A 27,972-nucleotide genomic window follows, 5' to 3' on the forward strand; every position below is an offset into this window, starting at 1 on the left:
TTCAGTGAGACGCAATGCTGCAATGACAACATCAATCTTCGTCCACGTGACACCTCTCAGCAACGGCCCGACACACAACACCTGCCACACGCATGCAACCTGCGCGCACTCACACCTTTCTCACCCTCGCCCTCTCGCCCGTGCTAACCGTATCACCTTATTATATTGTACATACTTATACTGTAGTACGTACGTACGGAGCGAAAACGATCCGCACCCTAGGGTTGCATCAGTTGCGAAACATCGCTACAGAGTAAAGTCTCGATATCGTGAACCGAAATGTGGCGCTTCCGAGCAGCCCATTGAGTTCGCCTTACCGAGGCAGTTCACGGCAGCGGAACTGCTCGTGTACACGTGTACCCTTTTTACGGGTACAGTATGATTTGGACCACACCGGTGGAGACGCTCTTAGAGCGTCTCCACCAATGCCGATGATACGGTCACAGGAACACAAACTCACTTTCCTTCACTCTGTCCATCGACGGGCAACGTCGACGGGCAAGGTCGACGGGCGCAATTCCATATCTGGACCACTTCACATTGTGATCCATCCTTCCTTTTCTTTTAATTCTGCCACATCCAGAGTCTATATCAGAAGAGTCAGCTCTCGGTCAAGCCATTGATCTTGGATTAGCGGATTTTGGGGCATTTACTGGCATTGAGCAAGATAAATTTAACGGTGATTCAGATAGTGAGGACGATCGCTCTACTGTGCCAGCGAAAGACCGGACAGGGCGCAAACCGTCGCTTGCTCGGTATCGCGGAACATTAGAAGCTCTATCTAACGAACTCAGTTGTGTTATGACGGACGCGAATCTGGTTCAATCGGGGCTGCCTTCGAGCATCAAGTCACTTCTGTATGAGGAACAAAGCCGCGTAAGGAGGCTTCAGCGTTCGAATCTGAGGCAAAGTCGTATGGATGGCTTCTGTAGTCGTTGATGGTTCCTTCCTAGTGCGCATTTCGGCCTCGATAAAGTGAACTCTGGGGTTTTCATGTTTTTGTATGTTCATGGTATCGCCTAGTTCATTCTATAGAGTCTAGTTCACGTTAGAAATACGAAAACGTCGATTCTGGGCCAAAAAAGCGGGGTGGCGCTTCCCTCATACTCCTTCGGTTCACTGTACCGAGACAGTTCATCATATCAGGTACGCAGCTTATCGAGACTTTACTCTGTACACACACTTTTGGGCAGCACCACTTTGCCACGCTCCGATATCGCCCACCGCCGTTACAAAGTTACAACCTCTCAACAGGTGTTTCCTACATTTTTTTTGATTTTATGTTGTACGGTAAGTAATAGAGTTCGTAGCATAAACATAAATAATGAGACACCACATGCGCCTACGTTAACAGCAGCGTTTAAAAGGTTGTTGCGTTCACCATTTTTTTTAAAAAAACTTCTTGTGGAGCTGGTGTAGATCCGTCTCTCGTGTCTCGCAAAGAATTATCAGAGGAATGCTTTGCCAGCGAAAAACCCCCGCTTTCTAAAGTCGGAAGACTACAGCACCTTACCAAGTATATTCCTTTACTCGGTACATGGAATCAACACACCATGCTTCGCGACCGTGCGTCTGGTGTCTGCATTTGGTTGGAATTATTATCTTTTGCTGTCTCTCGCGCCTGCGCCCCTGCATTGCAGAGCTGGTGGCAGAAGACGAGTGTGAATTTACGGAGAGGCGGGCCTTACCGAGTGCTGTAGTGCTAGCAAGGTTGTTTGGGTCTTTGGAGAGTCTGGGTGTGGAGTGCGACGTGAGCAATGCCTTTTCGCACTTGAGGTCCACAAAATGAGCTTTTCTAGAAGCTAGAGGCATGACAGCGTCAAAGGCAACAACAGCAGACTCTAATAACAGAGTTCTGGCCGGGTAGTGGTTCTGCCATCTGATTGTGCCGCTCCAAATTAGTGCCGTATTATTAGTCCTTACACAGGGCGGCACTAATGCGTAGGGTCGACTGTATCTTGAATCCGAGTTCCTTGTCACCATGCAGTACCCAACCATTTTGACCGAATGCCACGGTTTCTCAACATTTCTATGATGCAACCTTCGGATGCCCAAAGCTGAAATTGGCCCGGGGATACGCTGCTTTGCCGTAGCGATACATGTTGCAGTATGCCTGTCTCGAGTTGACAACAACAACAGAATTGCTGCCAACACATACCGCCCTCAATCAAACACAAGCAATCATTTCCATAGGTCACCCTAGGAGGCGAAAACAGAGTTGCGTGCCTTTGCCAGCTCAAGCCGCGACTACTGTATTTGTACAGTAGTCAATCGCATGGTCCACTCCAAGTCGCCGCTTGAGTGCACGAGGGGCAGAGGTTGCCTGTCGCCATATCGATACATTTTCGCACTTGATGATGCACGCCGTACGACGCACTCAAGCGCATGCCAGGTGGCCTGTCATATCTCGGATGCACGCGCGCGTGGTCGGCGCTGTGCACCTCGCGCACCTGTGGCTGTTGCGTCTCTGCTATGCCGCATCATGACACCTTTCTCCACCAGCACCCTTACCTTGTGCTATATCGATACATCTTTGCAGTTTTCTCCATCAGCACCCTTACCTGATGCCTACAGTGGGTGTTGCTCATTAGTGCACACCCACGTCGTAAGCACAAAAGGTGCAGTACTCCCGATGTGCAATAAATATGGAAGCCATTTATATATACTGTATGCGATCAAAACAGTAAAGAAGTCATGAATCATAGTTTTGTGTCCTCCTCTTCTTGCTCTTCTTGTTCTGCTCGCCGAATGCATCCATAAAGGCACGCTTTGCCTTGCGCAACCCGTCTGCGGCAACCAAAACCTCAGTCCGCTGTGCAAGATCCTCAACCTCCTTAAATAAAAGGCATTTGCCTTTTTCCCCTCAGAAGGAAGGGGGATTTCTTGAACTCTGTCCTTGGCGGTATCTCTCTGTTCTAGCTTGCCTGCGCTTGACAGGACCTCTAGCTCCCAAATACGAACTTCCTTCGTCCTTTCTAGAACATCATTAGCCAGGCAATACTGGGCATAAGCATTGTCCAAATGTGCATTAATGAGGTCCTCCCCCCCCTGTACTTGGCGCTGCTGTTGGCGCATGCAGATATACCCTAGAGGGTATGTACAAGTCTGTAACCGTCCGTTCCCGACGTAATTACCAATGTCTCCCTAAGAGCAAACCTATTATGTGGGGACAAAAATACGGACAAAATGGGTCTGACACAAATTTGTTTCTGGACCGCTGGCAGTCATCCCTATTATGTAGAACAAATGAAAACACAAAACACCCTCACGCGCTGTCATAGGGTGTAAGCACATGCACATTAGCCCTGAACACCCCCTCTCCTACCTCGTGCTCCCCCAACCTGCGTGCAAACCGGTACGAATGGCGTTCAATGGGTGCATCCAGAAAATAGCACTCTAACACTTTACCATTGTATGATAGTTTCAAAAATTGATTGTCCCCACCACTCTTGCACTCCATCACTGCCCTTCCGTGGCGGTTCCACCCCAGTTGGAACATGTTGCGAACTGTACACCCACTCGCACCCTCACTCGCCGACAACCTCCCCATCCCCTAAAATCCCAAAGCGAGCCACACCTTCCTCCTCAAACCTGGCGCCCGCATTCTGACACTGTCATCTCAACATGGCATCCCTTTTGGACGGATCCGATCCTCCCTCTCAAGCCAACCCGAACAAATCAATACTTTCCAGTTGCGTACTGCGTCCTCTTGTTTTCGGTCCCCTTCGATAAGGGCTACCGAAGTTATATTTCAATTGTTCCTGTATAAAAAATGGAAGTATACTGTTTAGCAGTAAGGGCTTCGTGATATTGACGGATACAAGGAAGTCGGAGTCTTTCCCGAACGAGAGAAGCACGCGCCAAGGAGTGGACCGCTGTGTGCGAGGGCGAATAATGGCTGGGCGGAGGTACTTTGGGTTCTTGTTGCGATGACGGCGCTTGCGGCGCATTGTTGTCCTCCTCCGGGCGACAAGACATGTCGCCAGAGCTGCTAGCGATACTGCTAGAGCTGCCAGAGTGTGCTTGCGGCTGTTCTGAAAGGGCATTGGCGAAGCGGGCATCACCGACAGCTCGAGAGAGGGGTCTTGGAATGTGGAACTCCAGTGCGCAAGGATGGAATGGGAAGTGGTGCGGGAGTGGTGGAGTGGAGAGGGGTCGAGAGGGCTTGATCAGATGGTCAAAAGTAGTCAGCCGGCGACCACTTTATCAGTCGCTGATTGGTCAAAAAAGTAGTCGAGTGATACAGTGTTATTTTCTGGATGCACCCAATGAACATGCAAAATGATCCGCTCTTTTGCTTGAATGCAGGTCTGTGTGTCATAAAGATGTTCTGTGCACCATTGGGCTACAATGCGCTGACAAAAGGGGCAATCCTAAGCCCCAAATGCTCACTGAAGTGCGCATTTGGCAACTTTACGCATTTCTTGAAAACTGTCAAGTTCTCACTTAAGTGCGCATTTGGCGTACTAGGGATATGGCATCGAAAACTACGTAGCGATATACCGTCATGGGCTACTCATTTTTTGGCGGGAACCTGTTCTGCCTTCTTGCCCACTTGTAATCTTCTAATTCGATTGATCGATTTGTTCCCGGCACAAACTTCTGAACAATATAGAGCTTACGCCAAAAAGAAAATGAGAAATTAATTTGCAAATTTCAGCAACCCTGAATGCTGAAATGTGATACAGAAATGTAATGTGTGAAATCTGAAATAGGGCTTACGCTGCAATAAACCGGAAGGCACATGAGTATCACAGCGAGTATTACATACACAAGGGTCGGCTGGGGTGGACGACGCGAGTGCCTCACCACTGCAAACATGGCTCCATGCAGACAAAAGGACTACGCCACAAGTGCGACAAGAAAACGGTGTTCCGATTCTCGTGCCGTGCTGCAAGCCATTGCGCGACGTCGACAACGCAATCGAGAGTCTCTACCATCTTCCACCCGCCTTCTTCTCCAAGTTACCGGAGTGTACGTCCACCACCGCAGTGACTACATACACTGCATTACTCGCCGCAACCGCATCTCCACAACTGATTTTACATTTAATTTCAATGCGTTTAGCGACCTGGAGTGTCTTCTGCATTTTAGATTTCGCTCAGAGCACCTCATAACAATGATGAAGGTGATGGGATGGCCGTTAGAAAAGACCTGCACTCGTCGCAACCGGTACTCAGTCACACCAATTCTGTCTTGCTGCGTTGTATTGAAACGGCTGGCGACACCTGCGAGGTGGACTGACATGGAGCTTTTGTTTGGCAAACATGCGCCACAGCTATCCGAGATTCTTTGGGAGGCTGTTGAGCACCTCGTGCAGGAACGACAGCATCTGATTACGTCTCCCTTGGACAAAGACTTTATGGAAGAGAGATTGCCGATGTACGCAGAGGCCATTTATGCGAAAGGAAGCGCGATGGACAACTGTGTTGGCTTTATTGACGGCACAGTGCTGGCTATAGCTCGCCCGAAGGGTAATTTAGCGCAACGAGTAGTGTATAACGGCCACAAGAGGAAGCACGCGCTAAAGTACCAGGCTGTAAATACGCCTGACGGCATGATTCAGCATGTGTACGGTCCACTAGAAGGGCGCCGCCACGATTGGACCTTGTATATACGAAGCGAGCTTGACGAAACAATTCCTTCGGTCCTAGAGGCGAACGGTGTAAGATACAGTTTATACGGTGACTCTGGATACAACCCCAGATGGTTTATGGAGGTCCCTTTTCAAGGTTCAAACCTCTCTCCAGCCCAGCGAGCTTTCAACACGTCTATGTCTGCAGTGCGCATAACCGTTGAATGGATATTCAAGGAGATCAAGATGCACTTCGCGACCGTGGACTTCAAGCGCAAAATGAAGATCAACGAGGCACCCATTGGACTGCTTTACCTATCCTCTATGATACTGTCAAACTTTCGGAACTGCCTATATCCAAACCAGATATCCCGCTACTTCAAATGTACCCCTCCAACTCTTGAGGAATATGTTTTTCACAAAGGCGAATGATGCGTCACCGACGGAAAGTTTTGTTGCTGTCCGCGAGGACCGGGGTGTGGAGCGGAGCCCCACCCCAAAACGGTTTTATGGCGTTTTACGGTATCTACAGCATTAATACGGGTGTTATAAGGCGTGAAATGGTGCTCTGGGCGGTTAGAAAGGCTTCGAGGCACTTTTTGTAAAGTTTACTTGTTTCGGTTAAATGCATCTATCATGGCCTTGAACTTTTCAAGCTCTAACTTTTGGAGCTCTACGCGCTCCTCACGGCGTTCACGTCGCTCTATTTCGCGCTCTTGTCTGCGCTCATCGCGCTCTCGCCCTCGATCGGCACGGTCTTCTACTGCCTTCTCACGCTCAAAAGCAAGACGCTCACGATCAAGATCTACGCGTGCAAGATCTGCGTCTTTCAAATGCTCACCGAACCTGTCCATCTCCGTTTCGAGAAGTGCAGTTTGTCTCTTCTTTCGCTTTTTCGCAGTACTTGAGGGCTCCTCGTCGCATACCTCTGTGGTGTTATCATCGTCATCGCTCTTGTTTTTGCGCTTCGTCGCCAAGTCAACCAAGACCTGTCCCATTCTTTCCTTGTCTTCTTCTTTCCTCTTTTGGGCTGTCTTAGCAGCCTTCTTTTGCACGTCCAAGTCATCGTGTGCTTCTCTCATAGTCATCAGAAGGTCAGCTAGCTCTCCCATTTCACCCCCACCAACACCAGACAATCGCTGGTTAGCATTGTCGGCATGATCGTAGTCCTTTTGTAGCCTCTTGTACCTGTCCTGCACCGCCTTCCAACTTACATTTTTGCCTTCTGTATCGAATGCCGGATTCGCTGAAGTCTTCGACGCGGCCACCTCAAATAGCTTCTTTGTTTCACCAAAAGCTGCAGTGTGCGCCCTAGATGCAGCCACCTCTCGCGCAATGACGAGATCCTGCGCAGCAGTAAAGCGAGAGCTTCTGCCAGGTTTTGCAGTTGCCTGTGAATCGGTCTCGCTCGTCTTATCTTGGATTACTTCAGCCATGTTTTTTCCCGATGAGAGGATCCTGTCCCTGTCGCGCAACTGTCTTCTTCCAATTTATCCCCCGCGGAAAATAGGACAGCTGTCACATTGCTTTCCTCACATCTTTGCAGAAAGGTCTTCACTAACTGGTCACAATTCCGCATCTTTGATCACATGCTTTCTACAGATTTCTGCAATAAAGCTTTCAGTGTAATTTTGTTTGAAGAATTCTGCTTCAAATTTTACAGAAGTATGCCTGCGTAAGCTCCCTAATATCTGATGCGGACGTTCCGAGATTTGTGCGCAAGAACAAATTTGACTTTTATCTTTCCCATAATAGGGCTTCCAAATTTCAGGGACAAAACAAATTTGTTCTTTGTTCCCACAATAGGGTTGCTCTAATTGCCAATATACATTTTCGTGAAAATTTCGGTTTGTAACGCCTCCTTCCGAACGCATTTGCGGTAAAGTTAGTTTTGCTATGTGACATGCACCCGAAACGGAGCGTAGCAATATGATAACCAGTATTTGCCAATTATGCACTTGTCGTAAAATGACTGGTGCTTTTGAGTGTTGTTTAGTGGAATTGTGTCTTGCCGCTGCTGCTTGACCTGAAAAGCGGCTAACACCACTCGAGTTGAGGTGTTTGGATGGTGAATATGAAAGACGTTGGAAAATCAGGGCTAGTCATTGGGACAGACGGTAAAGTTCTATCTTTGTCTTTATCCCTATCTGTTTGTCCCCCAGCTGTCCTACTCGAAGGATCCATAGAAGTGTACTATAGATGCCGTATGATAACTTGAGCTGCCAATTACAGTACGTGAGACAGATATGCTTTCGCAGTTTGACTTGAGCTCCGCCACCAAATCTCCCGAAACTTAGCGTATCTGTACGGTTCGTGGAGACGTGCTTTCTACCCACCTTCTGGTTGGCGCAGCTTGCAACCACTCCAGACAGCCACTCACCCAGATCTGCATCACGCAACCGTCTCACGACTGCCAGAAAATCACAACGCTTCTTCCATCTTCACGCACAGCTGTCGCAGACAGGACTCTCTACCCTTCGAAGGATATCTTACCTACCTACATTGCGTTACAACAAGTTCATGTTTGTGTGTATTTAAGAGACGGCACCGTCTGCCCACCCTCCTCTTCCCTCTCCACCCTCATCTTCCCTCTCCACACATTCAGTCTACACATTTCAATCAACCGCACCAGCGTTAATCCCTTGCTTCACTCATACCTTGCTCTTTGCTCTCTTCAACATGGCTGGCTGCAACTGCGGGTGCAAGTGTGGCACCACGTGCAAGTGCAAGAACTGCCAATGCCCCAAGACTGGCAAATAGGCTCGGAACCCCGTGGGCGAACGCCGTTCTGCTCTTGACCGAGGAACTATGCGTCTTCCCCCACTTCTCTGCGCCTGAATAGGGCTAGGGTGCACGGACCAAGTAGGCTTGTTTTCGTTAGAGATTCTATCTGCAAAGTAAAACTAGTTTGTCACTGAGCTCACCTGTCTTGATCCGGTTTGCGTCTGTAGGATTTGTTTTGACTATGTTTCTGCATGTGTCTCAGATATCACAACGAAAACGACCACTTCTTCCATACCTGCATTACTAATGTTCCGCGTGAGTAGTGCGGCCGTCGAGAGTTGCATGCCCTTTCCTTCACGAGCGCCAGCCACAGCACCGACTCGTGAAAGTGTAGCCGTATGATGCCAGTTGCTACAGTACCCTCGGTACAGTACATTTCCTTCAATTATATTGGCTAGATAGCAGAGTGGTTGTGCATAAGATTGCAAATCTTAAAAAGTTGCGAGCCGGGACTGTTCTACAGTACATTAGCCCAGGGCGAAAGACGGGGGTGTTGTGCACACGTGGCAGCTGGGATCGGACGGCATCCTTCGACTAACGAGAGCGCTAGCTTTACGGCCGTTCAGGGCCGTTTGACTCAGTGTACTTACGTCACCACGACGTCGTCGGGGCGCGTTTTCCGTTGCGTCTACAATGCGGCTCACGTCTGCGGGAAGTGTGAATCGCATAGCCCGTGCCCCCGCGATTTCATTAAATCATGTTTCTGCGCGCAATTGCGCGCAAAAACTGCCAGATAATGCTGCAAAATGAAAAAATCACCACTTCGGCCTTCTTCAGGCGACCCACCGATAATCGCGATCAACCATCGAAATCGAGATCCCCCATGCCTTCCTAGGGTCCCTGTAGCCCATCTCCATCATGGCGATGTAACGTGTAAGTCGTGGCTACCATTGTCTGAAGTCGTTTCTTCATGAAGAATCATGAAGTTTCTCAGTTTCTGCACGAATAAACAAGCAAAAAGCAAAAATGAAAAAACAACCCGAAATCGCGGGCCGTGCCCAACGTCTGTGGCCGCCGACTGCCATACAGTTAGGAACTGCCGACGTTGCGCCCAACGCAAGCCACATTGCGACCGCAACTGTGCCCGCGCATCCGACTGCGCAATTTATGCGTCGCACCCCGCCGTCCGGTCAATTTTACAGAGTAGTTTGGGTGAGCCTCGGCCCGCGCCTGCGCCAGATGTCCCTCGACCCGGTGGAGATGTGTTTGCATTCGGGGCGGACGCGTGCTCGAGCAGCCGCCGCCTGCCTACCGGCTTCCGAGAGGCCGCGGAGTATCCTCCGCCTGATGACGTGGAGTGCCAACCACCATACAGGGAAGTTTCCCCGCCACCTTCCTGCGATCGGGCCGCGTCAGATTCCGGCTCCTCAGGGGAGGGCGACACCATCCACGACCTCGGCGAGGACGACCCCAAGCCCGATCATTGTGCAAAAGATTTTATCCTTATCTTTAGGGCGAGCCGGGAGGACATCGTGCAGCTGTGGGCCGGCTGAGCTGCGGACCGCACACAGCCTGCCCCTTGTCCTATTCCGTGAGACGTCTGCGACTTCGGATACGTCTCAAATCGAGCCACGCTCGATAGATGGCAACGTTGACACAACTTACAACAGTACCCCTTTTATTTTGGAATTTTTGTTACGTACCCCTTTCTTCACCTCACTCCCGAACGACTTTCCGGTAGAGGTACACAGCGTCTGGCGCTTCGCAAGTCGTAGCGTAGTGACCAACTTGACCACAAGCAGAGCAACGCGACTTTCGTTGAGGCGCTGCAACCCCCTGTTTCCGCCGTTTCTTCGGTCGACCTGCCTGACTCGGAACTCTCCACGCGCTCATCTGTCTGGCAATAGGCAGCATCTGCAAATCCACGTTAATGTCTACTTGAGAGGCAAGGGCAGCAGCAGCAACATACTGGCTTTGAAGTGTTGCATGATGAAAAACAGTCGATGCCCACTTTTTGTCCAAATGATTCCAGTGTGCAGCCTCCGGGACGTTCGCATGCCTCCCGCGTAGACTATCAAACACTGTCAAAGCGTGCACGCAGAGAAGCCCCGTCTTCTCAGGCTTTCGGCATTTGCAACTCACTTCCGACCGCTCCCCTTCCAGTTGAGATATCCTTACGCTCCAGACCTGCGTTCCCTTCGTGACGCTGCCACCGAGATGCCCTTTTTTGATATCCTGTACAACGCAAGAAAAGTTTTGCACATCACACCACAGAGTTTCAAGCTTGTGCTTGGCCCACTTGCACAGCTGCCCTGCCGCGGCACTTTGTGGCTGTCTTAAATCAAGAGCGCGGGTGCAAAATGTGTTCGTTGTCTTGCGAACGAGATCCAGTATCATGCGACAAGGTACAGACTCTAGCATCTCCAGAATAGCACTGTTTTCCAGCTCGGATACGTTGTTTGTGCAGTCACCATAGCGTGGTGGCATGTATTTGTCTATGACTAGAATAGCGACGCTCAAAAACTTTTCGAACGTGACCGGTAGCACTTTCTCACGTAGCTTGTTACGTAAATATACCTCTTCCTCATCGTTGCAGCAGCAGGCTAGCGCGTAGAACAGATTTTTGACATCACTCTTTTCCACGCTTCGATCCGATTTGTAGTAGTTGTCGATGAGATGACGCACACATCGACTGAGGGTGACGCCGCTGTAGTGTTCTCTACACGCTGCCGCCATTCCATTGTCTCCGTCTCCTATGAGAACTTCAACCCCCGGAAAGTCGTCTATCACGCGTTTGAGAAAAAAGGACCAGGTAGAAAAATTTTCAACCTTCACGTACGCAAAAGCGAGGATGATGACTTGAGAATTAGCGTCTTTCACGGAACACGTTAACAAGACACCACCAAGGGGAGTCTTGACGTGTGTTCCGTCAACTGAAGCCACTCTTCGCGTGCCTTCTTGCTCCCAAAACGCGCGCGCAGCGCCGGTAGCACAATAACAGCATTTGAACGCCTCGGTCACGTGGTTCTGATCCTCTTCGACCGCAAAATGAAGCCCCTCATCTTCTGGCGGTGCCACAAGACTCACATAGGAGCCTTGCTTATCGGCTTCTTTTAGGAGTGTGAGAAGGGCTGGCAGCTGCATCATTGACCGAGCGCATGCTTGCGCAGATGTCCCAGCACTCATAGACTGCTTCAAAGAGTAGGCTTGTGAATAAGAAACGGGGACTCTGGCGAGTTTCGCCACATCCTCTTGGAGGTACCGCACTTTCCTTCCCTGGACACTAAGGTTTCTAACCGGAGATCCACCCATCTCTACAAGGGTTTGGGTTAGGGGCTTGCGCTTACGTTTCCCCTTTATAGCGTCGCAGGAGTGAGTGAGATTGAGTTTTCCCACTTTCCACAAGCCGTTGTTTGCCCTGCGGTCTGGTTTAGCGTTGACAACGTATGAGCACTCCTGGGAGGGGCACTGTATACGCAGGCGCCCAGAGTCTGAGTTTTTCACCTTGTGAGATCGGGCTACGGTGGCGCACAGGGTTAAGGATGCCATCAAGATGCTGTGCTTGTCAGGGAACGTGCTCCCTTTGATCAAACTCATTCCGACGACGCCCTCTTCACCTCTTCATCACTCTAGCGCTCCGACGAAAGGGGTTCATAAAAAGGGGTACTTAACAAAATTCCAAAATAAGAGGGGTTCGTAACAAAAATTCTCCATGGTTTGACAGTGCCCAAGAGACCGGGCACAACAGGGGGGATACAGTAGGCACTCCTCAATAGTTCGCCCCCCTGCCAGGACCCAAAAATGCGAACTATTGACAGAACGAACTATTAAGATCGCATTGCTGGCATAGGTCCTTTACTCAAAATGCTCGGAAATGAGCGTCTGCCGTGTTCTCTTTCTCGTCTGCTCTCGATGGTCTTTTTTTAACAGGATATCTCTAATTTGCAACGCTCGACAGCAGAGAACCGAGCCTGAGAGCGGCAGCTTTGCTCCGCGAGCAATCCGCACAAATTCATAAAGTGCGGCATCGATGTCGGGATATTTAGATGCCTTGAGTGCTTTGAACTTGTGTTAGATGGGTTTTTATGCACAGCATTGAGAATTCGTACAGAAGTCTTACGGATCTTTTGAATTGTTCGCGGACTGCAACCGAAACGAGTTGCTGCATCTCTCACGGTGAAACCATTACAGAGCTGGTGAATAATATCTGCTTTTTCGGAGAGATTCAATCTTTTGCGCGTGCTTTTGACAGTGGGTGCGGAGTTCAACGTCATTGCGCGCAATGTGGACGACTGCGGGGCGGGATGAAGAAGAGATTATACTCGTGCTCTTGGAGCATGAACAATTTAAGGGAGGACAGTGGCGGCCGCGGCGGTCTGAATAGGTACACGTGTACACGTCTGAGAAGCCGTGACATAGTCAGAAAAGCGAACTACTGGCGTAACGAACTATTCAAGTGCGAACTATTGAGGAGCCCTCCCCTGTACTGTAGACTGAGGTGGTTTTGATTGTGCTACAACAACAAAAAAAAAAAGGCTTGGTTGGACCACTTGCAACCATGTGGATATGATCCACAAAAAAAATAAGTCACATTCATTCATGCATCGCGTGCTCGTCAATCGATCTCACGACGACTCCCGACACAGGCGATCCAACCTCGCCCTCCGTCCGACATACCCTCTTCCTCCGACGCCTCGTGAGCACAACGACAGTCTTCCACAATAGCACTTCCAGACAAAGAGCTTGGCATTCTCAACCCGAGCCCTTACCAAACCTCAGCCATGTCCGCATTCCTTCCGCCGTCGGCTCTGCGCCCTCTGCGGTCCGCTCCCGCATCGCTGCAGTCATCAAGCTTTTCGCAGCTCCAGTCGAACCGTGTCGCCCAAGCACCGAAAGCGAAGCTGGCCGCGCGATGGCACATGGTCGTCACGGGACGGAACGGAAGCCAGGCCCCGAGCACGCTGCAGAGCAGTGGCGGCTTTGATCTTGCGAGCGGCGTTATTGATGATAAGTTATGGGATGTTCAGATCCCGCGCATGAGCAAGATTGTTTGCACTATCGGCCCGAAGACTTGTGATATTGAAAGCATTGAGAAACTCGCAGAAACGGGCATGGATATTGTAAGGCTTAATATGAGTCACGGAACACATGAATGGCACGGCAAAGTCATTGAAACCGTCAGGGAAGTCAATTCTCGAGGCAGGTTTAATCTCGGCCTTCTGCTCGACACAAAGGGACCAGAGGTCAGAAGTGGTGATCTTAAAGCTCCCATTCAGGTGAAGAGGGGGCAAAAGTTCACATGGACCGTACGTAAGGACTTTGACTCATTTGATGACTTCACAGTGGACGTGTCGTATGATGATTTCGTCAAAGACGTCCACGTCGGCGACACTTTGTTAGTTGATGGCGGCATGTGCTCGTTCCTAGTCACTGAGGTCACGGATAAGGATGTGCTAAGCGAATGCATAGATGGGGGCACTCTCACATCACGACGGCATCTTAACGTTCGTGGAAAGAGCGCGTCGCTACCCGCCATTACGGAGAAGGATTGGGAAGACATCAAGTTTGGAATGGAAAACAATGTCGACTTTTATGCATTAAGCTTTGTGAAGCACGAGGATGATGTGCAAATGCTGATATCCTATTTGCGAGAGAACAATAGCCTGGCGCTTGTTCTGTCCAAGATCGAGTCTGCAGACGCTGTCAAGAGACTTCGCCCTATTCTCGAAGCCTCTGACGGTGCCATGGTTGCACGCGGTGACCTTGGTGCAGAGATTCCTGTTGAAGACGTTCCCCTGGTCCAGGACGAGATTGTAAGTATTAATCGAAGTATTCGCAAGCCGACAATTGTCGCTACCCATATGCTGGAAAGCATGATCACATATCCCTCTCCGACACGCGCGGAGGTGGCGGATATTACAGAGGCAGTTCGCCAAGGTGCCGATGCGACAATGCTCAGTGGAGAGACGGCCAATGGCTCGTATCCATACCAGGCTTTGTCAGTGATGGCCACGGTCGCAGAGAGTGTGGTCTCACAAGATAGCGCATTATCTGAGAATGACTTGTTCTCTCCGGTTCTGCGTATGAACGAGAGCAAAGCACAGGATGCGCGTCTCGATTTGGCGTTTGGCGCTTCGACAATGGCTTCTCGACTCAACGTGGCGGCCATTGTAGTATTCACGCGAGTGGGAACATACGCGAAGCTGGTCTCATGTACGAGGCCACGTTGTCCGATCATTGCATTCACCCCTGATGAAGATCTTGTGCGACGGCTGACTTTATATTGGGGAGTAAAACCCTTCGAACTTTCGTTTTCTGAAGACCCTGAAGAGACTATCTCGCGGGCAGTGAAATTTTTGATCGAGAAGGGCCTGACCTCTACCGGTGACACCTTGGTCATTGCTAGCGATATGCTAGTCAGAGATAAGAGTAAGGTCAATACCATTCAAGTGAGGACGGTTCATTAGATATATTGTTGGCTTCGACATAGTTAGTCATCCGTTTATGCCGGCAGTCAGATTTTGTTGTTTGTGGACACCTCTGGCCGAGTCGTTGGATAGATTTCAGTTTACTCTATTCCGTCTGTTTTCTGCCTCAGGATGCCCTTCACGCTGCAGCTTCAGGTACTCTTAACGTTCTGAACAAGCTCGTTTGAAACCTATGCGTCCGAAATTGGAAGTCATCTTGGTGGTATGCGAAGGGCGCGTACTGTACTCTGGACGTTGATCGGGTGGACGTAGAGTTGGAAAATACTGAGAGGCAAGAGAGTAAATTACTACAAGGGTGATATTGTATTCACCACAAGCTCCTTAAGCTCCCCTCATACCAGCGTATGCCCCATGGCTCCTCCAAGAAACCAACAATTACCGTGTCAGCTTGGTCAGGTACTACTAAGAGCCCTCGAGACATGCGTGCTCCCTTGTGTCTCTATCTCTCGAGCTTGTAGCCCTTTCAAGCATGGACTCCTCGTGCTGTCCTATGGCATTCCCGTGCTTCCTCGTCAAGGTACACGCACATATTGACGTTTCCTGACGGACTAGTGTCTATCGGACCATTGTCCTCATAAGAGGACATTATTCGACCTATTTTATTCTTGACTTCCGCTTCCTCGACAAGAAAGAAAAAGATACTCGTGCCACCATACCTGACTTCTGACCTGGGGCCAGAAAGAACTTTGTGAGAATTGCTTGTTCTTCCTGGTTGTTTTTAGATACATGTCTGGAAAAGAAGCTTTTTTAAACCACCTTTGAACCACATGTAAAATAACTTCGAAACTAAAAACGCCATTTAAAAAAGGGAGCTATGTACTCAATCTGCATTACATTCTTAATCGTTCTGTATATTTAAAGCTGTGATGCCGCTGTTCTGCAAGATGCTATTGCCGAAAACAAGCCCGTTAAGGAAATAGTGCTCAAGGTAGCTTTTTGAATTTTTAATTTAATTTATATATTTTTGCAAAAAAAGAGCTGTCCTCATATGAGGACATCGCCGTCCTCGGTCGGATAGACACTACCTCTCAAGAGGTAGAAAGTTCGACCTTCCCCCTCTCCCTCAGATTCGATCTAATGCATCCACAAGTGTTCTCGTTCGAGATAATTCCTATATGACTACTTCACGGTCTTCGCATAGAAGCATCTCCGCAGACGTAGATGGTCGTGGAGATGATAGAATAACCTCAGCTACGTTGGGGTACATGGCTAGAAAAAGGCTTTGATATTAAGGAGGGATTGAGGGATAAACGTGTGAAGGGGGGATGATGAAACAGAGTACAGTGGCATCATTTCTTTTGCCGTACAGCGTCAATTTACCTGGTTTCAGTACGCATTCCTCCGTTCAGGATCCGTGAATGCACAAACTTGAAATACACTCAGCGTTGTTCTTTTACAGCGTTTATCATAGTTCAGAAGTGCACTAATCCGTTTGCTTAAGCTATCTAATAGCAACCGTCTTGTTTTTCCGAAAGCCCGGCATTTATCTCTCGTATTTCATGTACGGAGGAATGGTCTAGCTGATTTAGCCTTGACCGTCTTGTACAATTGTTGCCATAATGATAGATCATTCCGAGGCCCTTACAAATCAGCAACCACGCTTGTGTGAAGGAAATTACGTTTTTCGAACGTCGGTTGCGTATGTCGTGAGAGCGTTGTCTGAATCCGCATGCAGGCCTTTCTTTATGGTCAGTCTCTTTTTGTTATGCACAAAAGTAATGAGAATAGGGATTTGGGGTGGAAGCCCGTCCTATATCCTCTAAAGCCAGTATTACTGACAGACATCCCTCCCCTGCTGTTGCTCAGAGAACGTGACTGTGTTCGTTTACATGAATCGAAAAGTTTCCCCGTATCAGGCGAGGTCTCAACGAGGTTTCCAGAGATCCTGAATTCACGCTGGAGGATGGGTTGTCACCAAGTACGTCACAAAGTTAACCGCCAGGCATGGGCAGCGCTCGAATTCTCCTCATCGGCACAGATTCGCATCCAGTTTTATCTTCTGTTTCACACACAGTACTCGAGCCAATTATTTGTTATCGAGTCTAAAGGTCGCGATTTGTGTTAACTGTTCTGGGAAAACTCAGAGAGGTTCCGAGTCCGAATTAGTGAACGTATTCCATTTCGTTGAATTAAAGTTGATATGACTTAGCGTGGAAAGACAGGGACATAGAACGGCGCTGCTTTTCTCTGCAAGCAGCCAGCATGTCCAAGTTGTGGACATTGACCAACGTTGATGCCAATCAGATTCAAGTGCATGTGCCCAAGGCTGTGGTTCATTCTGAGATTTTGTCAAAGAATGACATTCAATTTCCGTCACCAACGGAAGAGGTCTACAACAACCCAAAATGCATGTTACTGTACCTGTTCTCTAAAATTAATAGTGAATAACAGGGATGCTTCGCTGTCTGCGACTTTGCTCCAGGCGTTTCTACGCCGTCGTAAGAATATACTTGACCTGATTGGCATCGAGGAAAGTATCCCCGTAGTTGTGTTACGGTATGTAGGGCATGAATGTCGTGCAAATTGCGTCAGGAATCCATAGACTGAGCAAGGAATGAACCTTCGATTTTTGCCGGGCCCTAAAGTTAAGCTTTATCTTAGCTAGCTGGCCTTGTTTGCTCGAGCAGTTACCCTTGGTACTGTACCCTTGGGTACGGGTACAGTATCCAAGGGTAGTGGTACCCAAGGGTACTTTATACCCAGCGAGAAGGTGGCTGCACCAGCAGCACAAGGGGCATGGATGCTATGTCTGTTGACTTGTTCAGGATGAGTTGATGGCGCGATTTCATTGGCTACGTCAGTATTACCGCGAAAATTATGAATAAAATTGCCCATTTTTGCACATCGGGTGACGACCGAAGGTCTCAGTTCTCTCTGAGGATCAATTGGACGTGAGGGACGACTTCAAGGGTCGTTACGTCCCTACCAGTCCGCGCTCGCGTCCCGATCACCACATGCCACACAGCGGTCGACTGGCTGCACACTCCAGTCCTTCGCAACGCAGCTGCATGTTCCTTTTTCTCCCGGAAATGCAAGAAAGCGCTTGCGTCATGCAGTACGCAAACATGACCACTTGTTGAACTGAGAAACGGGGCCCAAGGGGTCTGTTGCCTCATTTTCGTTTCGTTGCTGACATGAGCGCCCATGATGGAATCGCTATGGACTATGAAGTGACAGAGGAAGGGGTGTTTTACGAACATGAATCGCATGAAGAGGAAGAGGAGAGTGATCCCCTGGCGAGCGAATCCGACGTTGACCCTGACAAAGATGCACACGAGGAAGTTTTCGGCGCTTCCATCGACGACCTCATCGCTGAGTCTCGACCCAGGGGCCGCCGTCGGAAAAGAAGGCGAAGGGCGTCTGGTGGTGTTGCCAAGAAAGCTAGAGTTTCGGAAGTCCCGCAGCATCTCAAACAGCTCATGGGCAATGCTACGGTTGCGTACATGCTCAAGCGCTTCGACGAAGCAGAGGAGATGCTGAACAGGTTAATTGCAGCCGCCCCGAGAGCCGTCGCGCCGTACAGGACTCTTGCGCTTATCTATGAGGAAAACGGTGAGAAGGACAGAGCCCTGGATATGTGCATGACCGCAGGAGAATTGGATAAGCAGGATCGCAACTTATGGAAACGAAATGCGGCGATGTGGGAGGAGAGGGGTGAGTCAGAGCGTGCGATTTATTGTCTAACGATGGCATTGCGGGGCTCGAATTCGAAAGATGCGGAGGCCCTGAGGGCGCGAGGTATGCTTTACATGAACAGGCAACAATTTAGGAAAGCGGGGGAGAACTTTGTCAGGCTATCACAAGTGACCCCTGATGACATGTCTGTTGCGCTGCTAATTACTCAGACTTATCGAAGGGCGGGCAAAGAGGAGAGGGCTGTTGCTCCGTTAGAAGCCATGCTTCATCACTGCGAGGAAAACAGACCCAAATCAAAGGACCCCGAGGTTCATACCAAGTATGAAGGGTTATTGGCTGAGTTGACCCAGATGCTGGTGGAGATTTGGTTCCGACAAAGCAAGTACTACGATGCGTCTCTAGTGCTGGGGAGATTGCAAGATAGGGCGAGTAGATTTGGAAGACCGATAACATTTGTGCAACGCCTGATGCTTGCAATATCCCAACATCGGTTGGGTTCCGAGACTCTTGCTTCACCAACAGTACTGGAGTTTATGTCTTCTCCTTCCATGTTGCGGAAGCACAGATTCCTTCTATGGCAAGTTGCCGAGACTTGTCGCGATAGCGGCGACTACCAAAAAGCATTGCAGGGTTATTCACTATTGGTGCAGTTGGATGATGAACCAAATCGCGAAGACATGCTTCTAAATCGCTCCATTTGCTACAAGCAGTTGGGGAACAAACATGCCGCGCGCGGAGATCTCGAACTAATACTACATTGCGATCCGCGTCATAGCGAAGCTTTAGCCCGAATAACAGAATTCTTGGGTCCGGGTGAGCAACGTCCCGATCATAAAAATAGGATCAAAGGATCAGGGAAGCCGGCGCAAGCTTCGCGAGCAGCAAGAATACTGTCAAGGGGACCCGCTAGTGGCGAGGATAAGAATGAAGCCTTACGCGTATTGGATCTTGCTAATGCGTTATACGCGCATGGTGATTACAGTGGCTTTCTGTCGCAAGTTTATCCGGCTCTTGAGGCAGCATTGCACATTCGGGGTGCCGGTGAGATAGAGAGCGACGACGAGAATGACGATGACTTTCTGCCTGGCCGCAAGCTGCGCTTTCTACAAGGCCTACAAGATCGGCAGCGCGAGCTAAATGGAGGTAAAAAACCCATGCGGCTCAGGTGGGATGACAACGACTTTCCTGCGGAGGAACGCGCGCGACTGTATTCGGTTGGAGCGAACATCATGCGCCTCGTTGATAATAAGTCTTTCGTTGATCTTGCCGAGAAACTTGTAACCTCCTTCCGTGCAGAAGAAGGCCTGGCGAGTGCCTACCCTGTGACCCATCTGTTCGAATCCCTGAACCAAATCCGAATCAGAAATAATATCCCCCAGCGTATCCGGTTGAAGATGCTGGATATGGCGGCATCGTTTGCGGTAGGAGATGCACTTCGCTGTTACGAGCATGCACGTATGATGTTAAGCGAAGCAGCGACAGATCCTGATATTTGCTTTGCATTTTCTGTCGCTGACCAGTATGTTAGCAAGTTTTCAGACTCACGCCGGATCAAATCACTACGATTCATGAACCGTTTGACGAAGAGGAGTCCTAAATCAGCTCATATTCTGCTCGTTGCCGGAAACTGCTCAGCGATGGGCGGCATCAACACCAGCACGTATACAGTTGGGTTGCTCTTGAAGGCCTTCAATCTTTCTCCTGAGAGTCCGCTGATTTCGCTCTGCGCTGCCGTGCAGATATTGTATGTTGCATTATCACGTCGTGTCGGAAACAGGAACGAAATGGTTTTGCAAGCGTTCGCATTCTTGGATAACTACAGAACACACCGGGCAAAAGGAGTACGCGGACTAGACGTGGAGTGGTGTGAGATGGAAGCAGATTACAATGTGGGTCGTATGATGCATCAGCTTGGGTTGGTGCACATGGCCGCCGACAGATATGAAAAGGTACTCAACTGGGAACCAAAGGCGGAAAAGACCATTCCTAACAAAGTGGATTTGCGCCTCGATGCCGCATATAACCTTGCGCAGATATACCGAATGAGTGGCAGTGAAGGCCTCGCTAACGCTGTTCTTGAAGATTACGTGACTTTTTAAGGCACAGAAACGGACAGGAAAGAAAAGGCTTTCTTTATTTGAAAGTGTGGGATTTAAAGCACGAGCAGGTTACGTTGAGGTATGCAGAGCAGTCAACTAAGCATGCATCTAAAAAGTCCTGCTCTCCGAGCTTGACACTCTTTTCAACTATCTAATAACATGAAACGAACAGGTTGGTGTGGTGCAGGGTTTCCGAATGGAGTGTAGCAGAATCAAGTCGAGGAAGGATGAGCACGTGCTGCGGCTTTGAATCGCTTTGCGAGACGCCCAACACCGCGGTTGGAATGTGGCAGGTCATCGGCGGTGGTGTCACTCTCAAATCCATGGGACCAGTCACTGTCATCATCGTCGTCGTCGCTTGAGTCGCGAGATGCTGAAGTTTCTGTCTTGCCATGGTAGGTCTGGGGGCTGAGGGTATTGCCATTCGGAAGCGAGTTGAGGGATGCAGCAGCAGACTCTGCTATTCTCTTGATCTTTTTCCTCTTCTTCATCTCTTTTTTGGTAAGCTCTGGGGGAGCAGGACGCTTCCTCTTTCTCTGAAGAAGTTCAACCTTGAGACGGACACATTCGGAGGCGGCGCAGCTAGGCATTTTCAAGCATGTAACCGAGGTGCCCTTTTTCAGATGAACGACTTGAGCAAAATTTACCGAGCCGACATCGTAGTACTCACTTTCTATGGTATCGTCGGGTTTGGTGTCGGGAGCAGGGGGTTCCTGGACGCGGACAACGTAGTCAACCCATGCACGACGAACTGGAGAGGAATGAGCATATCGGGCGGCACCGATGGGGATGAGCTGAACAACAAGGGTGTATAAACCATCGAGAGCTACCGTGTAAATACCAGAGAATGAGTCAAAGCAAGGATGAATATTGGGACTATGAGGGGTAGGGCGGGTTACGTTGTGTTCGACATTCCATTGACGAAGTGGGGCTTTCTCCGACGATACCATGGCAGGACGGCGCGGTGGGCAATGGAGTGCGGAGAAGTCTGGGACGCTCATCTGGGGATAGGTGGATTGGGGGAGTGGGGGATGGATCGAGGATGGGTGCAGGTGGGGGGTGTGGTGGGGAGAGCCTAAGTGGGACGATTTGTTATTTAGGCAATTGATCCAGACTCAAGCGGGGCCCAGTGGGGGGGGTAGGGGGGAAGGGGCGGTTGCTGCAAGCGGCGATGCGGGTAGAGGAATTTTATAGAATTTTGGGAATGGGAGGAATCGCCAGTCAGGCGAAATTGGGCTCGTTTGGCGAGGACGCCGGCCACAACCCGGACCTCCAGCCTGGCCCACTCATGCGGGCCCTTTTTTGCAGCACGTTCTCTTTTGTTGGCGGTGGCGACTAAGATTGTGTGCCACTTGGTTCTAATTGGCCTGTTACTATTGTTTCAACTACCAATCACTACGCTGCAAGTAGTGCCTTTATCTATCATTTTGCCGCCAATTTTTACGAAGACTATGCCGTTTGCGTCACCCACGGCCAGGTCCTTGTGCTCTCCGAACTTCCGAATTTGACCCCCTTCCCACCCCCCGATAAACTCCCAGATCTCGCGGTCCTCTTCTCCCTTGCTCCCGACGTCATGGCCTCCCCTCCCGACATCCCCCCCTCTGCCCACTACCACGCCACCCTCAAGAAGTACTTCGGCCCCCTCAGTCTGCGCCCCCAGCAAGCTCCAGTCATCTCTGCCCTTCTCTCCGGCCAAGATGTTCTTCTCACGGCCCCCACGGGCCATGGAAAGTCCCTCTGCTTCCAGCTTCCCGCTCTTGTCCACCACGAAGTCTCGGGTGCCGTCTCCCTTGTCGTTTCCCCCCTTCTTGCCCTCATGAACAACCAGGTCACCGCCCTCCTCGCCCGCGGCGTCCCGACTGCCTTGCTCTCCTCCGCCGAGACTGTCGCTGCCAACAGAAAAGTTCTCACCGCCCTCGACACCCGCGGCGCCATCCCGTTCGCTATGCTTTATATCACCCCGGAGAGACTCGTCAAGGGGTCCTTCATGTCCTTGCTACGCCGTCTGCATCACAGGGGAAAGCTGGGCATCCTCGCCATCGACGAGGCCCATTGCATATCTCAGTGGGGTCACGACTTCCGAACAGCTTATTCTAGAATGGGCGTCATCAGGGACGATTTTCCCACCCTTCCCATTGTCGCCCTCACGGCCACGGCAACTGCCAAAGTCCGCGCAGACATTATATCTAGCCTTCATATCCCAAACGCGCGCCACATTCACACCTCGTTTCTCCGCGCCAACATCCGCTACGAAGTCCGCTACGCCGACACCATGGAGACCGATGTCAGCGAAGACCTCGTCAACTACGTCACTTCCAAGCTCCTTACAGACGGAACCTTCGGCTTCCAACGCGGCATCGTGTACGCCTTCAAGCGGGTCACTGTCGAGGACCTCACCGTGCTACTTCAGAGCGCCGGCGTCCCCGCGGTCGGCTATCACGGCGGCATGAGCGCCGGGAAGCGCAAGGAAGCGCAGCACTTGTTCGAAACGGGCCAGCGCCCCGTGGCCGTCGCGTCCATTGCGTTCGGCATGGGCATTGACGTCGCTGGCATTCGATACGTCGTGCATCACTCATTGCCTAAGAGCGTCGAGGCCTTCTATCAGGAAAGCGGCCGCGCGGGTCGCGACGGGCTGCCGAGTGAGAGCGTGCTCTACTACTCTAAGAAGGACTTGGAGCTCAATGAGTATTTGCTTGCTTGCCACCGGAAGAAATCCGATGAGAAAAGGATGCAGGCCGCCGTCAAGGCGCAAAAGGCTATGAAGGAGTACTGCACAAATGTCAAGTGTAGGCGTGTGGCTTTGCTCGAGTATTTCGGGGAAGAGGCATCGGCGGCAAAGGTGTGTGGTCGGAGCTGGTGCGACGTTTGCTTTGATCCAAAGGATGTGAAAAGAAGGAAGAGAAGGACTCAAATCAACCTTAGCGTCCCGCCCCGTGCCATTAAGTCCGCTTCCTCTCGACCGTCGACGCCAGCGGCGGACTTTCAAACTGCACGTTCAATGATGCAATCGCAGCAACGCACTCAGAAGGCTGCAGAGGAGCAGGCTGAAGTGCAAAGAGCAAGAAAGCCTCGTTCGCATATCATCTCAGATGACATTGCAGATTTTAGCAGTGGTGACGAGATATGCGTGGACGACCGAGCAAAGCTGGAAAAGCTGAAAACAAGCAAAAACTTTGTGATTGATCTCATTGCCATTGAGAAGGCAGAAGAGGCGTACGAGAAGAAAAGGGAACTCCGTCGAGGAGGCACTGGGAGACTGCAAGCGTTGAGATCAAACAAAAAGCCTCTTGTCCCATGCATCACAATTGACGACGATGATAGAGATCCACCCTCTCGTCTGAAGTTGAAGCGTGGAAGGCCTTTGCTTCAACCTGGAGAACACAAGACCCAGCCTCGCGACAACCATCCCGTAAAACAGAAAAAGCTGTCCCTTGGTCGAGTTGGGTTTCGGAGAATATCTCCGGAATGACCTCTCTTTTCGGTAAACGTGTTTTGCGAAGGACAACGGCAAGGGAGTTTATTTTTGATATCTGTTTAACTTGAGGTCCTCATGTACCTACGCTGTAACCAACTTTGTACCACTTGAACCACAAAACCATAATGAGGCCTTAGCAGAACAAATAAATTACAGCACTCACAAGTCAGCCTGGAAGGTTGGCATCAGCAACAACTTCGAACCTGATGTCTGCAGTATAGAGAGAAATCCTCGTAAGTTTTGCTTTCAGGATTATGGAAGGGAGAGCATGCAGAAAGCTGATAAAGTACATGAGGTTTCCGCATAGTACGTCAGTTACCCTCATTCGCACCACATTCCTACCTTGCTGAACACTTTGCGTGCAACTACTGCGTCAATGCTTATGTCGGCAGGCCACATCTTCAGGCAAGGTCTATGGCTCCTTCCCAGAAAGACGTTGTAGTGCGCTTCCCACACAAGGGCACACACGCTCTAGGCCCTGATACAGCGAGAGGCCGCGTCCTCTTTGACTTTGATACCGATGTCAACATCGTCAACAACAGAGCTGGATGCGGGGACATCAATAAATCGTCCTTGCTGTCGGCATGACCATCCAAACCCCTATCGTGATTGATGTTGACATGTGTTGACAACGTCATCAGTCCTTAAAAAAACGTGGTTATCCGAAACACTGTGTAGTGCTCTCTAAGTGTAGAAAATCCCGGGAATTTCAAATTTGAATTTTGAAGAATGGATACGTCACTTCTAGACCAAGCTTCTGTCTCTCGTCGCTGCAGTGGGCGAGGCATTGTACGCCTCACTCAATATTCGACCTCAATAGCTCGAGCACTTCGGAAGGAAAGACAAAATTGTCAAACTTCCATTGATTTTGAGTGTAATCTTCGTTTTCTGCAGAGTTCTCCGCTTCAGAAGAACTGCGGACTCGGCCGAAGCGCTTCTGCACCTGCCAATATGTTTCGCCTCGAAAGCAAAAAAGCGATACAGAGATTCGGTGATGAGTTGCAAAACGTCCTGGAAACATGTGGGCGCGATGCAGACGACCTAAAAAGTGCGTACAGCAAAGGCCCCTTGGGAACTGGGGAGGAAGCCGTGAGATTCTCTTCCACCATGCAAGGAGAAGTCGAACAAGTCCGCAACAATGTCCCACCCCTTGTTCGTTTATCGAGCGATGCCCCGCGAGCCGGAAACATGCTCGATGCAGCATTTGCGCATCTCAAGGCAATTACCGATGTATTTGACCGCTTTGAAGAGCGACTGGAGTCTGCTTATGACATAGCTCCAGTCATAGTGAGAAAGCAGGCAGACGAAACTGTGTTCGGGACAAAACCGACGGTTCCCGATCATCTCGTTAACGACATGTGCGCTCTATCCACGATGGATTCACAACAAAGCAAGGGCGCGTTCCGTCGCCCGACAACACCATCCGGAAGAACTCCGCAGTCTGCGATGAAAAAGGAGGTCGACATGCCAATACCGGCGACTCCAAAGCCAGAGGATTTTGGAATAGTATCGGACGATGTTGTTTCTGAATTGAACGCCTTGGGGGCCGCCTCGTCTTCGAAACTAGCTGGGTATGAAACATTTTCGAATGCATCAACCGCCTATAGAACGACCAGAGCTGCAGAAGGAAGTTTGCGTCGGCCATCCAGATATGCTTCAAGCGCCGCGTACTCACTTGAAGTGGACTTAGACGGAAATTACGAGGAGAACGTACAAAAGTCGATTAGGGAGCATGGTATTCAGACAAAGGCGCAACTCGATGACATGTATGCATCTCGGCGAAATCAAGCGTTTTCCACGATGATGTGTTCGACGACCCCGGTTCTTCAATCTGGCGGGGTTGGGAGGATGCGGGACTACACAGGCTTGGCCGATGGCTACTACAAGAGCAGGGCGGGTTCAGAGATGACTCCTAGGGTGGAGACTCACCGGCAATTGAACTTTGATGAGACACCAAGGGTTGGTGACATAAGGACCGCTCCCGAAGATGAAGTCCGGCAGCACATTGTCGAAAATTTCGAGAAACTCGGATTCTGGAAAGGCAAAACAAATCCGGACGTATTGCGAGATGCGGTTACCATAATACAAAATAGCGGGAGGCGGCAATTGACGAAGTGTGAGTTGACTCGGGAACTTATGGAGGCAATTCCCGACACCTCTTCTATGGTTCTGATGACATGCTTGACCAAGCTTCACTTATTGCTTGTGCAGAAGAGACCTGGAGAGGAGCAGACTTTTCAACTAGCCAATTTGTAACTGCAGAGCACAACTGTTAGGCAGCAGGTGTACAGTATATAGGCTGTTGGTTCTAGAAGTGCTCCTTCCCTGTTCAGCTTGTGCAGACACGATGGATGGTGAACGCACTCATGTCGGGGCAATAAATAAGTGAGCATCGTTTTGACGATAAGCAAGGTGGAGCGTTGGAGTGGCTCGAGTTCATCAGGGGAGCGCGTGAAAGGAAGAAGGTCAGGGCGTTTTTGCAGGCAACGTTCTGTGGTGAGAAGATGGGCTAGAGGATGTCGTGTGGCGCGCAAGGTGCAAGGTGGGTGAACACGATCCGCTCACGAACGACATCTTGGATGCATTTTGTATGCTATGTGTCACGTGGCCAAACTTTTTGTGACCCCAAACAAGCGAGATAGTGGGGGAGAATCACAGTAGTTTAGATGGACATTAACCATCAACAACCTAAGCGGCGTTTGTGGTTGTTGTGGGTGGCGTTTAATGGCCAGTAGGGAGACGAAGAGTTGATGAGCGCATAGAATTTAGCAGGGGCAGGACGGGAGAGCAAAGCACTGCTGCGCGCGAGGATAAGTGAGGGTCGATGACAGCAGAGCATCGGATTGATCTGGTTTTTCCTGAAGCAGGAGAACGTTGGTACAATATTCGCAAACCGCCCCTGGTGATGTGAAAACGAAAGGGTGTTTGGGAGATTTAGTTAAATGAAACGTCGGTATCTCGAGAAGCTTGCGTTTAAGTGGGTACCTTTTCGGTAAATACTTGATGGATAGGCTGCGTATGATAGACGCCGGTTGGAAGACTCATTGGTCAGGAGGCGTCGTGCAGGGCACGTTATCGTAGCCGATGCATCGCCATTTGCCATTTTGAGTCTTTACAGGAGCGATTGCGGCAGTTGATGCGTGTAGGAAGTTCGGAACGCTGGCACTGCGCAGTGGAGGAGGCGATACTTTTGAGAAGATTTTGAACGGTGGTTGCGAAACGGCGGCACCAACCGCCGCCGCCTTCACAAGGAATGCAAAAGTGGAGTTGCAATCCATATTACACCGAAGTGAGAGATTGAGATTGCTGCGGAGAATATTGCAAACACACACCGTTTTGGTTGTTCTTTTCAACTAACAATTTAAGGGGCGTGCCGAGGGAGATTGCGACGTCCAGTCAAGGCCCTGGGAGCCAATGGAATGGTGCAGGCAGATCGAGACAGATCGAGGGGCGTGTCTGTCCCTCGGCGAAGCATCGAATCAGCGCCTTGTTGGGGGGCAGTGTCAGCCGCCCATGCGCCGCAGCCAGATGAAACCGAATGGGAAATGCCGTGCTGTGATTGGCGGCGAGGCGGGCGGCGAGGGGGGGGAGCCATGCGGGCGGGCGGAAGGATTGACGGGCATGGCCCATAGGATTTGGTGGCGGAACAGGTGAAAGTGACGAGGGGGAAAAACCTGGCCGCAGTAGCGAAGCGTCGCGCAGGAGGCCTGTTTTCGACAGCGCAGGCGGCGCTGGAATGTTGCGGCGTATTGCAGCTTCACATCCGCCACCGTCGCTGCAATCCGCCGCTGCCACACGTTGCGCATGGCCTGCCCCTGATTTCCACCTATCTCCCTGCCTCCTCGGCACACGAACAGACACCCACACGAACAGACACCCACAGATTCGCCCGGCGCCATCTCAACGATGCTCCAGCCCCCCCCCCCCCCCCCCCCCCATATTTTCGAATTTTTACCCCCCCGGCCCTTTAAGGGG

At 50.5% G+C, this 27,972-nt stretch overlaps 6 protein-coding genes; 3 read left to right on the forward strand and 3 right to left on the reverse strand.

Moving 5' to 3' along the window:
- Positions 1–849: 849 nt before the first annotated feature.
- On the reverse strand, positions 850–1,011 carry CHC_T00008189001 (hypothetical protein). Its single transcript, XM_005712098.1, has one exon. The coding sequence runs from the start codon at positions 1,009–1,011 to the stop codon at positions 850–852; it is 162 nt and encodes a 53-aa protein (XP_005712155.1).
- A 12,069-nt stretch (positions 1,012–13,080) lies between these two features.
- On the forward strand, positions 13,081–15,103 carry CHC_T00008482001 (pyruvate kinase). XM_005712099.1 is given in 2 exon segments: positions 13,081–14,766; positions 14,767–15,103. 1 exon segment carries the CDS (start codon positions 13,081–13,083, stop codon positions 14,764–14,766), a length of 1,686 nt encoding a protein of 561 aa, XP_005712156.1. The 3' UTR covers positions 14,767–15,103.
- Positions 15,104–17,651: 2,548 nt separating this feature from the next.
- On the reverse strand, positions 17,652–17,933 carry CHC_T00008190001 (hypothetical protein). The gene has a single exon (XM_005712100.1). It carries the CDS (start codon positions 17,931–17,933, stop codon positions 17,652–17,654), a length of 282 nt encoding a protein of 93 aa, XP_005712157.1.
- Positions 17,934–17,945: 12 nt separating this feature from the next.
- Positions 17,946–20,522, forward strand: CHC_T00008191001 (hypothetical protein). Its single transcript, XM_005712101.1, has one exon. It carries the CDS (start codon positions 17,946–17,948, stop codon positions 20,520–20,522), a length of 2,577 nt encoding a protein of 858 aa, XP_005712158.1.
- Positions 20,523–20,734: 212 nt separating this feature from the next.
- Positions 20,735–21,523, reverse strand: CHC_T00008192001 (hypothetical protein). The gene has a single exon (XM_005712102.1). The coding sequence runs from the start codon at positions 21,521–21,523 to the stop codon at positions 20,735–20,737; it is 789 nt and encodes a 262-aa protein (XP_005712159.1).
- Positions 21,524–22,095: 572 nt separating this feature from the next.
- CHC_T00009451001 (ATP-dependent DNA helicase RecQ) lies at positions 22,096–23,991 on the forward strand. The gene is made up of 2 exons (XM_005712103.1): positions 22,096–22,821; positions 22,897–23,991. The coding sequence occupies exons 1-2, from the start codon at positions 22,096–22,098 to the stop codon at positions 23,989–23,991; spliced, it is 1,821 nt and encodes a 606-aa protein (XP_005712160.1).
- Positions 23,992–27,972: the final 3,981 nt, after the last annotated feature.

Source organism: Chondrus crispus, genomic scaffold (assembly GCF_000350225.1).
Source record: "Chondrus crispus Stackhouse genomic scaffold, scaffold_96, whole genome shotgun sequence".
Taxonomy (NCBI): domain Eukaryota; phylum Rhodophyta; class Florideophyceae; order Gigartinales; family Gigartinaceae; genus Chondrus; species Chondrus crispus.